The sequence below is a fragment of the Procambarus clarkii genome, chromosome 6 (assembly GCF_040958095.1).
Source record: "Procambarus clarkii isolate CNS0578487 chromosome 6, FALCON_Pclarkii_2.0, whole genome shotgun sequence".
Lineage (NCBI taxonomy): Eukaryota > Metazoa > Arthropoda > Malacostraca > Decapoda > Cambaridae > Procambarus > Procambarus clarkii.
This window is the reverse complement of record NC_091155.1, coordinates 46,564,176-46,577,728: the sequence shown is the minus strand read 5'-3', so window position 1 is coordinate 46,577,728 and position 13,553 is coordinate 46,564,176. Positions and strand designations below refer to the sequence as shown.

The window sequence follows — 13,553 nt, the reverse complement described above, 5'->3', positions numbered from 1 at the left end:
TATTATACTGCTAGGTAACAGGGGCATAGGGTGAAAGAAACTCTGCCCATTGTTTCTTGCCGGCGCCTGGGATCGAACCCAGGACCACAGGATCACAAGTCGAGCGTGCTATCCGCTCGGCCGACCGGATGGATAAGTCGCTCCACAATTTTGTCGCTTGAACAGTCAACTTCCTATGGCGTTACCTGCTACATAAAGAATATGGAGCAGTCTATTTAGAAGTCGTTAAGTTTCCTTTTGATCCCAGCATTTGAATGCTGCTCTATCTCTAAAATATAGTAATTTGTATAATTAGTTGTTAATTCAGGAAAACCAAAACCAACAGGTTTCAAGTAACATGGATTATGGGGACTCTTCTTCTTTACATAACCTCCAGAAAAGCTATTTTAAGACGGATGAAAGTAGATTAGATAATAATTTGTTGTTTCTGCCGATCCAATCGATTTTCTGTGCTCTCTTGGGGTGGGTTAAGATCATTCAAATTCCAGATTCAATTCAAATGGAGTCATGATGTCGGCTGTCATACATACTTCATGAGCTCAACGAGTTTGTGCTGTTGGCGTCATCCAAATGGAATCAACGAGAGGAGCTTGGGCATTTTACAATGGTGTTATCATCCTTAGGAAAACTGTTTATTCAGGTAAAGTAATAGGTGTGACACAAATATTGATGAGTTTATAAATACACATGAGAGGATGTGCAGTGACTTAATATCCAACATATTCAGAGATTTGAGTAGGGGTATCGAGTGATGTCTGGGGCCAGAGTTGGATATTGTCCTAACAGCAGCTTTGTGTTGAGTAATTAGAGGACGTAATGATTTTGGGTAGTAGAACCCCAAGCACAAATACCATAGTTGAGATAAGATGAGAGAGTAATAGTGTCACCAGGGCAGGTAGCCAACGTGCCACTCGTGCTTGTTTTAGTTTTAGAGCCTTCGACTTGCGTGGCATTGTGCAGTCTCGTGTTGTATGACAGCATTCACCTTCTGCAACAGGAAATATAAGTTTAAATTAAAACAAATTATAAGGCGAGCCTGGTCGTACTTCACAGTCCACAGGCTATAATATAGTGAGCCTTTAGGTTGTAACGGCAAGAGGCCAGTAGCAGTGGGGGGCTGTGACTGAGTTGAAGGCCGGATGTGAACCCGCTTTTATACCGCTATAAGACCTCACTCATTCAACCCTGTTCCACCCCATCCTTTACAGTATACCACACATTATTCTAATAACGGCGGTAATTAATTTAAGCAGTTAAAAGAAGGGGGAAAATGTTGTTTTCATATATTCTAATGCTTGTAGGCGAGAACCGTTGTGAACGCCACCTAGCGCACAAGTACATGAGCGCCCAAAATACTTTTACACAAAAGACATGTACAGACAGGCGTGTAACTTCTGCCTTCTTTTTTATTAATTAATATTACATATTAGGTGCTTACCTACAATAGTTATCATTATATGCAAGTATAACTATCACATAATAAATATAAAAGGAGTCTGTCCAAAAACTGACAAAAGTGTTGTGTTTTGTGCGTTGTATCGTGTTTGTGGTCATTCGTGGTGTGTGTTTTTTTTTTTTAGATATATATAAGAGTTGTTACATTCTTGTACAGCCACTAGAGTAGCTATTCGTTTCATGCGGAGAAAAGGAGGGGATAAGTTGTTTGAGAGCGTTCAGACCTGCTTGAGTGACGTACGTACACACTTCCAGGAAACTGAGGGAGACACGCTACACGAGGGGATTAGCTCATGACCTCAGGGAATACGATGTACTTGACTGCTGTAAACCCTCTCGACAGTGTAATGTGTCTGCTCCCTGGAAAGTACAGAAAATAGACGTCGAAATTGTACCCCTCAAGGTGAAAAAGATTCATCATGAACCGGGACAATTACGGTGTTTGTATGGAAGCATGATATCTCGGTTACCAAGAGGCAACAGTTTACATGTATATTGCGACGGGTCGGTGGTGGAGGATGGCAGGGCAGGGTGTGGTGTCCAAATAAGGGAATATACGGAGTTTGGGACTGTGGACAGGATAATTGAACTCCGGCTTAGTAATTATATATCATCCACACAAGCTGAACTGCAGGCCATTCTGGCGTGTTTGGAGGAAGTACATCATGACGACAAAAATGTTTTTGTATTTGTCGATAGCCTAGGAGCACTGGAGTCCTTAAACAGTCGAAACCCAGTCTTCATGTCTATAGTTGAGGATTGTAAGAGAAGAATAACTGAGATACAGCTGAAAGGTCATAGTGTGAAATTCATGTGGATTCCATCTCATGTTGGAATAGTGCTCAACGAGGTGGCGGATGACTTGGCCAAACGTGCCACATCAAAACCACAAATTGACATTGAATGTGAATTCACAATGAGACAAATAAGAAGCAAAATCAGAAATATTCAGGCACAGGCAGGAGTGGAGAGGAGAGGGATAATGTATGAGAGAAGTCTAACCATGCAACACTACATGTATGTGAGTCAAAACACCCATTTCACTTATGGTAAAAGGAGAAATGCTTGGAGTGACTCTGTGTACATGCGGCTCAGGCTTGGGTATAAATATTACTGGGAATATGGGATAGGTGTTCATGATAATGACACGAAGTGTAAACTATGTGGTATGTTAAGGTCTCACACCCTTGCCCATTATGCTCTTGATTGTCCGTTGATTAATGTATATAGAAACACTGAGATAAGGACTGTTCCTGAGCAAATAGCCTGGATGTGTCACAAAGGAAAGGTTGATGATATTCTTGAGAGATATAAGAATTTTGCACCAAGACTGTAATATTTTGTTGAATTATCCGTATAACTAGGTCATAAAAGTATTTGTGTACGTCTGATACCATACTACTTGTGAAGGAGGAAATGTACATGTTTATCTCTCAGAATGTTTGGTAACAGGTTTATTGTTTGTGATGTGTGTCTATGTATGTACTAACACGTTGTACTGAACGGGGTGAGAATAGCTTGAGCTACCTCATCCCTTTGTGTATATTTTACCTCAATAAACTTATTTCAATTTCAATTTCAATTGTACAGCCACTAGTACGCATAGCGTTTCGGGCAGGTCCCTGGGGCCGGATTCAGGAAGGTACTTACGAAGGTTTTTCCTCTTAGCTAAGAGCGTTTTCCGCCTTAGCGCCTTCGTGGCGGCTACGTCCGTATTGAATTAACTACCCTAAGTGGAAAAATCTTCGTAAGTTCATTCCGGGATTTAAGTGTGGTTTCGACCACTCGTAGCTTTACGTAAACTGGATATAAGTTATTTTTTCTCTACTACATAACACTGGGATCGATTTATGATATTGGAACATGACCAAAATATTATAGCTGGTGAATCTAGTGAAGAGTAATCCTTCGTGTTAGTTATATATGCATTCTCTGCTTGAAACTTGAAGTAAATATGTGTTTGATGATAGTAGAATTAGTTTTATAATAGCAAGATATTATACCAGTAGTTATTAAGTAAATAAACACTGGTGAACATGAAATATGAGAGAAGGTGATGAGCCCTGCCTGATGGGATCATGTACTATCACCAAATGCCCCTGTTCACCTAGTAGTAAGGGTGTACCTTAGCTATACATACCCATTTCTAATTTATTTAGTTTGGTTTTATTTTGAAATTAAATCTGGGTGAGACATAAAATAAAAATATGCTGCACAAATGATGTTAGGTAAGGAAAAGGGTAAAAATGTCAAAAACTTTATTCATTGAATACTTAAAGCTATAATTATGACTATATAGACTACTAAAAAAGAGAGAGGGAAGTAGGGTTCCAAGACCTCTTCCTGTTATACAATTTGGGTGTGGAACAAGTAATTATCAAAAGAAGGCACCATGCCGGGAAGGCTATGTAGCAGTAAGGCAGTGAGGTGAGGCAGCTACTTATTTAAGAAATGCTTATTTTATTTACCTTATAAGCTGAGGCAACTTATTTTATTTGAGGAATACTCAGCTGTTTCCTCTACATTTAGCATGGAACAAATTTGTGTCCAAGACCTCTTCCTGTTACTCAATTTGGCTGTGTGTAACCAAACTAGAAGTGCTCTACAAATCAAGGGACCCAGAATGTGGAATGACCTCCCAAATCAGGTCAAAGGCTGTACCTCTCTCAACCAGTTTAAGAGTTAAACCAAGTACTGCCTAATTAACTCCATGTAACCTAACTTACCTCCTAAATGTCAACCAATGTCTTGCTATTTTTTAAACAACGCTGTTCACCAACATGTGCAATTGCTGATTTATGCTATGTTAACCCCCCTTTTTGTATTTTTTATTCCTTCTTTCAACACAATTTATACCAAATCTCGATTGCTATTAAGTTTTAGTCTGTGTTTTTTCCCCCCACAACTTGCCCGAAATGCTATGAGTATTAGTGGCTTTAGGTATTGTATGTACTAGCTCTGCCTATAAATCCAACATTATGTTTGTAAATCAACTGTATGTACTTTTCCTGAATAAAATGTATTTATTATTTATTTTTTAATCAGTAAGTATTAAAAGAAGGCACCAAGCTGGGAAGGCTATGTAGCACCATTGTGTGTAACAATAAACCAAATTTTTTTTAACAAATAATGCACCTGTATGGGAAAACAAATCCTGTCAGCTGTAAAAATATTGATGCAGTTATTTAAATGAAAAATATAATGAAAGAAATATTACTGGTTTATTTTTATCCTATCTTTTTGTACTGTACAGTATATCCAAGGAAGTGAAAAATTAAGACATAATGCACAATTTAATGAATGATTAGCATGGATTAGCAGTTCAAAAGAAATATGACTTGTATTACATATCAACATGAGATCTTAATGATCCATGGTCAACATGATTTAATAAGGATAATACAGTACTGTATTTGTAATAATACAAACTATAATTTAAAATCTTTATTACTGATTTTTTTTATTAAGAAGATTAGGTATACACAGCAATGTGCTGCTACTCTATTCTATATGGAATATTACACAGTGTAGATAAAAAACTAGCTATAAGTTTATCTAATACTCCCATCTCACAGGATGGTTAGACATACTGTACATGGAATCAATTTAGAAAATACCAGCCTCAATACAAAAAACAAATCAACTCTGACTAAACAACTCTAAGCAATTTTCACAAGAGGTAAGCACTGAATCATGGAAACATTATATTATAATTACTCTTACCAGTTTCTACAAAACTCCTCTCAAACAATGTATTTTTAAACATGTTTAGGTATACACAGCAATGTGCTGCTTCCCTATTCTGTATAAAGGACCAAGTACACAGTGTAGATCAAAAACCAGCTACAAGCTCACCCAACATCCTCACCTCACAGGATGGCCAGTCATACATGGAATTAGGAGAGAACAAAATACTTAATGCTGATCTATTAGCCTCCACTGGCAAAATCTGGGTGCAGCACAAGAATATCTTCCAATATTCCTGAGTGTATGAAGTAATTACAGAGCTCAAAGTACCTCATACCATTTGGTATGAAGTCACTGATAACAGGACAATCACAGATACAGTGTTGGAGAGTATGTTCTCTCAAGTAGGACTGAAAACAGATGTTTTTTTTTCCGCCAAGAGGGCTATAAACCCATGGAACCGCGTACCCGCTTATGCCGTAAATGCCAAATTCCAGCTAAAAATAACCTTAATTCAATTGGCGGGCCCTTTAACAAGCCGCCGGCTTTCTGTCCTCTTCGAGGTCACTAGATAGTTAGTGGCCATTGGGTAAATTCAGTAAATATATACAATAATTGTCAGCGCATCTTCCGAGCAACAAGGACAGTTTTTTTAGTTTAGTTCATTTATTATGCACCCCATACCCATCTTGTGGGCGGTAGTGGAAAGGGTTACAGAGGCACATAATGGGCTCAGGGACTGAACCCCACAATTCATTTAGCTAAGCAAGTTACAATCTTGATGAGCTAGTTACAAAATTCAATATAAGTCATCACATCAACAATGGGTTCGAGATCGACCTCAAGTACAGGTTCTAAATTAAGCAACTGACATATGTGGAGAGCTAGTGTCAAAATTTATATGTTTGTCCTGCACACCGCCCCCCATCCAGTGGGCAGCGGTGGATAGGTTACAATCACTTAGTTACTACCTACAGTTAGCAAACTGGGGATATTTGGCTAAAATTTCTGGTAGCAGATCATTTTGAATGAAATATTGACACATCGCTGGAACATTGGTTATAGAATTGTCTCTAAATTCACGTATCTTTTCGCACTCCATCACATAGTGACGAAGGGTGTGCGAATAATTTTGTTGACACAGTTTACATTTGGTCAGGTCTACATCAGCAGATAATGAGAATTCCCAGAGATACTTGTAACCGAGTCTAAGCCGAGCAGTAGTAACATCTAGAAGTCTGCTGATTTTATTGGATGATCCATAGATGTGTGGCTCCTCTTGCATGATCAACAAGGACAGCTACACAGTATCTCTTAGAATTACGTAGGTAAACAACAAATGTAACATATTTGTTTACTACAATGTCGGTGCTGGCTGTAGAAGTTGAAAAAACATTGTTTTACTTCGAAATATACTAATTTTATAAGAAAATTCGACGTAAATAGGAGGCAGTAGAGCTCCTATAAGCCAGCGCTAAATCTTCAATATTAAGAATGTTGCTGTTCTCTGATTGGCCAAACGAAACACAGTAGTTACCTCTATCGGCACGCAGGTGAACCAACAATTTTCTTTGTAAGTATACCTTATTGAATCGCACCTAAGCATCTTCTTAGGGCGCACTTAGGAACCTTCGTAGCAAACCCACTTACGAAGAAATACACAGAGCTTCCTGAATCTAGGTCCTGGAATACGATCCCCGCCGCGAAGAATCGTGTTGTTTGCGTTGTGTTGTGTTTACGCTGGCGGGCGGCGTCCTTACCAACTCCGGATTATGTCCATCACATCACTAAACCTCATTTAATAACTATATGCCTGCTAAATAGAAGATTTTAATTGTAAATAGCATTAATTGTATTTATTGCTTATCTCAATAAACATACTTGAACTTGAACTTGAACTTGTGTGCGATGTAGTCAGTGTACAAAGCGTCTTGAATCCTTCAAGCTAACGGTGGTGCTCCTTCCCTATTACAAATTTGTTTATGAATGTATTTGCTTATTGTCTTGCCTATTTTTGTGGATCTGCTTGTATTCTGTTTATTACAACTTGTTCATTACCTTTCATATTTACTTATTGATTATATATTTGATTGAAAAAAAAAAAGAATGCAAAGTAGTGTATTCACCATGGGAGCAATGTTTCCTTCAGAAAGTATATAAATGTGTACCATTGTATTTTAAAAAGGGAATTGCAAGCATATTCTTTAATTAAAACAAATGAGGAAATCATAAGAGTTAAATGTAGAGAACCAGTTACAAACAATAGTAAAAAGTAGGAGAAATAAAGTGTGGCACCAGAAAGAACACTGGAACGCCTAGGTGAGCGTCGCCGCCATTATCACAACACGGGACGGTGAGTGTCCAGACATGAGCATAAAACCTTCCCACGTACGATCGTCGTCGTCCCTAAATCAACACAACAACCTTCCCACAAACTGTACCTATCATAAAGAAGAAGCCCACCACTGACCTTCAAGTGCTCACATCAAGTCTAACTCTACAACAGCCTAAGAAACAACACTCAAGCCTTGCTTAAGCCTAAACATTGACGTCCCACCGTGAGGCGTCACCCAGCATCACCACTCATGCAGTCATCCATGGAAAAAACCTTCCCACAAATTGCACCTATCATAAAGAAGATGAAGACTCACCAGTGTCCAGAGTGTGGGAAGGTATTTACTCGTCTTGGAAATATGAAGACTCACATGTTAGTGCATTCGGGTGGAAAACCTCATAAGTGTCCAGAGTGTGGGAAGAGGTTCAGTCGTCTTGGACATAGGAAGACGCACATGTTAGTGCATTCGGGTGAAAAACCTCATAAGTGTCCAGAGTGTGGGAAGAGGTTCAATCAGCTTGGAAGTATGAAGCGTCACATGCTAGTGCATTCGGGTGAAAAACCTCATAAGTGTCCAGAGTGTGGGAAGAGGTTCAGACGTCTTGGAGATATGAAGACTCACATGTTAGTGTATTCGGGTGAAGAGCCTCACAAGTGTCCAGAGTGTGGGAAGGTATTCACTTATCTTTCACATATGAAGACTCACATATTAGTGCATTCGGGTGAAAAACCTCATAAGTGTCCAGAGTGTGGGAAGAGGTTCAATCAGCTTGGAAGTATGAAGACTCACATGTTAGTGCATTCGGGTGAAAAACCTCATAAGTGTCCAGAGTGTGGGAAGAGGTTCAGACGTCTTGGAGATATGAAGACTCACATGTTAGTGCATTCGGGTGAAAAGCCTCACAAGTGTCCAGAGTGTGGGAAGAGGTTCAGACACCTTGGAAGTATGAAGACTCACATGTTAGTGCATTCGGGTGAAAAACCTCATAAGTGTCCAGAGTGTGGGAAGAGGTTCAGACACCTTGAAAGTATGAAGACTCACATGTTAGTGCATTCGGGTGAAAAACCTCATAAGTGTCCAGAGTGTGGGAAGAGGTTCAGACACCTTGGAAGTATGAAGACTCACTTGATGATGCACATTGATGAAAGACCTTTTGAGTGTGATGAGTGTGGCAAAACGTTTAGAGATCGTGGCTCTATAATACGTCACATGTTAGTACATACAGAAGAAAGGCCTTTCGAGTGTGATAAATGTGGCAGATTATTTAAGTCACGTAGAGAAATAAAAGCACACATTTTAGTACATTTGAATGATAAACCTTCATGAGTGTCCAGAATTTTGGAAGAGATTCGATCATCTTTGTAGTATGAAAACTCACAAGACGGTGCATGTGGGTGATAGATAAAACATTTTGAGTGTGAGAGATAAATCAGAAAATGTTATAAGTATAATGTGTAATAAAGCACATATTAGTTCATTAACTTATAATACCATTTTTCCAATTTTAAAATTGTTGGAAATTGTAAACTTTATCAGGAAAATATCTTGCACTCTCCATAGCTTCAACCATTATTTTATTATATATTTTTATACTGTTTTAGCTTACCCAATTCCATATACTGTATTAAAAAACATGGTGTTGCTACTTCACGTTAACTTGTTTCTCACTCTCCAACCACTGCCCTGTTTTCCTTCCTGTTGTCATGATTGTGTATGTACAACTGGTACCAATTGTCTTCTTTGATATCTGTGTACCTCATAGCTTTCGTTCCACTTTCTTCTCTGCCACTGAAGAAACGTGGCAATGTTCCACAGCTACAGTGCTGGCATTGGCAGTGCCATCACTGCCACCACATTTGAAAGTTTGAAAGCAAGCCAAAAGCACTCTAGTTGATTGTTAACTTTTAACTGTGATTTTATATATACATATATATATACTATTGTACTATTTTTATGAAATATTAAAATATTTTTTGTTATTTTGCTTAATGATTGAAATATATAAATTACTAACAAATATATATTAGACTGGAATTTATTTCAGCTAAACCTCTTCATTTATATTTGCATCAGATTTTTTAGTAGTCTGGCTTATCTACTGTAGTTATAGTGATCTAACTTGCATTATTGTGTGCATTAAGATAGATTCTGATAAAAGACTAACCTTAGTTCAGTAATCATATTAGCCTGACTGGCATTTATAATTTTCTGAGTTGGAAATATATATTACTCTAGCCCAACGATGTACAGTAATATATATTACTCAGCTGTTAAACAATATTTGCCAGACTGAGATATTTATGTTTAGCAGTTATATTATCCTGACTGGCAATTATATTATCCTGACTCTGGCAATTATATTATCTTGCCTGGCAATTATATTATCTTGCCTGGCAATTGTATTAATCAGACTTGCAATTACTAGGTATATTATATGTATCCAGACTGATAATTACATTAGCTTGTCTATCAATTATACTATCCTGACTGTAAATTATGTGAGTATGACTGGCAATTTTATTAGCCTGAATATGACAATTATAATAGCCTGACTGACAATTATATTAACTTAACTTTCAATAATATTATACTGATTTGCAATTATATTACATATATCTTGACTGACAATTGCATTAATAATAATAATAATAATTTTTTATTTAGGTAAGTTACATACATAAAGAGATTTTACAAAGTTTGTTGGCTTTATAGATAGAGCTAGTACATACAATGCCTAAAGCCACTATTACGCAAAGCGTTTCGGGCAGGAAAAACATTAATGACTAAAGCTTAAAACTAATGGGTAAAAAGAATAAGATGTGTTGAGTACAATTAAAAATAAAGGTAAAAGAGGGGGGAACATTGTTGAAAAAGCAGCACAAATACAATTACAAATTATTACAGAAAATTACATTCAAACAGCGTTGATTTGAAAAACAAAAAAAAACAAAAAACATACATGGGTTGACAACAGAGGGGTAAGGTGGGTTACAGGGAATTTATTAGGTATAGCTTCGTTTTTAACTTAAATTGGTTGAGAGTGGTTCAGTCTTTAACATGGTTGGGAAGGTCATTCCACATTCTGGGCCCCTTGATTTGTAGAGCATTTCTGGTTTGATTAAGTCGTACTCTAGGAATATCAAAACTGTATTTATTTCTGGTGTGGTGCTCATGGGTTCTGTTACAACCTTCTATGAAGCTTTTGAGATCAGGATTGGCATTATAGTTTAGCGTTTTATATGTGTATAATACACATGAGAGAATGTGCAGTGACTTAATGTCTAACATATTCAGAGATTTGAGTAGGGGTACCGAGTGATGTCTGGGGCCAGAATTGGATATTGTCCTAATAGCAGCTTTGTGTTGAGTAATTAGAGGACGTAAGTGATTTTGGGTAGTAGAGCCCCAAGCACAAATACCATAGTTGAGATATGGATAGATAAGGGAGTAATAGAGAGTCACCAGGGCAGGGCGTGGTACATAATATCTGATCTTAGAAAGAATGCCCACAGTTTTTGAAACTTTTTTTGATATGTTTAGAATGTGTCCCTGGAAATTCAGCTTGTGGTCAATGAGAATGCCAAGGAATTTGCCATCTAATTTGTTACAAATTTGAGTATTGTTTATTTTGAGATTTATTTGATTAGAGGATTTATTGCCAAACAGAATATAGAAAGTTTTGTCAATGTTAAGGGTGAGTTTGTTGACAGTTAGCCACAGATGGACTTTATTAAGCTCAGTATTTACTGTGGCATTTAGAGCAAGGGGATCAGGACTGGAGTAAATGAATGTTGTGTTGTCAGCAAATAGAATTGGTTTGAGGTGTTGGGAGGCATTTGGAAGGTCATTAATGTAGATGAGAAAGAGGAGAGGGCCAAGTATGCTGCCCTGGGGAACTCCAATGTTAATGGGTAGGGTGGGAGAAATTGTATTATTCACAGAAACACATTGGAGCCTGTCAGTAAGGTAGGATTTGAGGTATTGTAGGGAGTGTCCTCTGACACCATAATGATGTAATTTAAGAAGAAGGTTTTGGTGGTTGACAGTATCGAAAGCTTTACGCAGGTTCCCAACAGGGAACTCATTTTTATCAAGAGCTGTATGAATCGAGTTAAGCATACTAATAAGTGCATCGTTAGTGCTTTTTTTGGGCCTGAAGCCATATTGGCAAGGGCTAAGTATATTGAGTTTGGCTAGATATGAGTAAAGCTGCTTATAGATTAGTTTTTCAAAAATTTTTGACAAGTTTGGCAGGATTGATATAGGTCTGTAGTTGTTAACATCTGTGAGATCACCACATTTGTGGACAGGCCTTAGTCTCGCTTTTTTTAGAATATCTGGAAAGGTTTGGAGTTCAAGTGACTTGTTGAAGAGCAAAGCAATAGCAGGGGCTAAAGATCTGGAGGCTTTTTTGTAGATTAAAGTTGGTATCTCCTCAAGGGCACCAGACTTGGTTTTAAGGGAAAGGATTATCTCACTGACGTCAGTGGAATTAATAGGCTTTAGGTACAGAGACTGTGGATAGTTACTTGTAAGATAGTCCTTAATGTCAGTACTGGTAGATGGAATATCATTAGCAAGGGATGAACCAATGGAAGAGAAGAACCTATTGAACTCAATAGCAGAATCAGAGGCTGAAAGCTGACCATCGTTATTAGACAGGAGAGTCGGGTTGTTATTTATAGACTTCTTTGATCCCAATATTTGTGAAATTGTTCTCCAAGTTTGTTTAATGTTGCTCTTTATTTGGGTAAATTTATCTTCGTAGTATTTAGTTTTGGCTCGTCTAATTATCTTAGATAGCAATAATGAGTAATTCTTTGAGAATTCTTTGGAGACAATTCCTAACCTATACTTCTTCTCAAGGTCATGTTTTTTATTAATAGATTTGTAAGCATAGGACAGTGGGTATTATAAAGGCTAAGAGTTTTTTGAAGAAAAGATTGAAGTGCTAGGTTGATGTCCTCTATGTTACCTAACTCGGACTCCCAGTTGACATTATCAGCAGCAGTTATAAAATTGTCTATAGCAGTTTCATTGTGTAGTCTAAAACGTATCTCTCTTGACTCAAGAGGTGGTTTGCTAATGTTAGTTAAGAGAAATGTGGGGTAATGGTCTGTAGTGCTATCGGTGATTATACCTGAAGTAAGCGGAGAGGTTATGTTTGTCCAGATGTGATCTAGAGTCGTGGCAGTGCTATCAGTGATTCTAGTAGGTCTAGTGATTAAGGGTATGAGGAAGCAGGAATTCATACAGTTGAGGAAGCTAACAGCAGTAGGGTGTTCTGGCTCGCAGAGGTCAATATTAAAAGTCTCCTGCGATAATTAGGTGGTTTTTGTTCAGTCTGTTATCAAGTATTAGATTTCTAAGGTTTGAGTTGAATTCGGACACATCAGTGTTAGGAATTCTATAAACTGCACCCACAGACAGGACAGACTCGGCACCCTTGACTCTGAAGCTGGCGAAGATATACTCCCCATAGCAGTCTCTAGTTCTAATTTCTTTTAAGCATGTTAGTTCTTGGTGGTAGTAAAGAGCAGTGCCACCACCTCTCTGAAGTTGACGACAGTTGTGAATTGCTGAGTAGTTAGGCATGTTAAAGAGTTGAGTAGTATCCTCTTTCAACCATGTTTCAGTAAGTATAATAAAAGAGAATTTGTTGTCAATAGCTTCAATCAAGGCACTAACATCATCGAAGTGTTTACCTACGGATCTAACGTTCAAATTGATTACAGAGATATTGTGATTATGAGTTACTACATTGTTTACATCATGTGCTGCAAAATATCTGCAATTTAGATCATTAAAGTGATTATTGTCATAGATAGTGGATAAGAGGTTAAGTTCTGGGTCTATACTTGACTGCATAAAAAAAGCTGATTGCAGGAAAACAAGGAAAGAAAGGCAAATTACAAGGTAGAAATAAGCTATAAAATAGGGGAAAAAAATGTACACAATACTGTGCAAAACAAACACAAAAGGGGCTTACAGGGGTACAATGGAGTAAGGGAGTATGGCTAGGCTAGGAAACCTAGGTAATAAATGTGATTAAAGAAAAAACATATAAACATGGGC

The 13,553-nt window shown here is 37.7% G+C and overlaps 1 protein-coding gene across 1 annotated transcript; it reads left to right on the top strand.

Annotated features, from left to right (window-relative positions):
- The first annotated feature begins 7,426 nt into the window (after window positions 1-7,426).
- On the top strand, window positions 7,427-9,986 carry LOC138354638 (putative zinc finger protein 66). The gene has a single exon (XM_069308999.1). The coding sequence runs from the start codon at window positions 7,728-7,730 to the stop codon at window positions 8,802-8,804; it is 1,077 nt and encodes a 358-aa protein (XP_069165100.1). The 5' UTR covers window positions 7,427-7,727; the 3' UTR covers window positions 8,805-9,986.
- The last annotated feature ends 3,567 nt before the right edge of the window (window positions 9,987-13,553 follow it).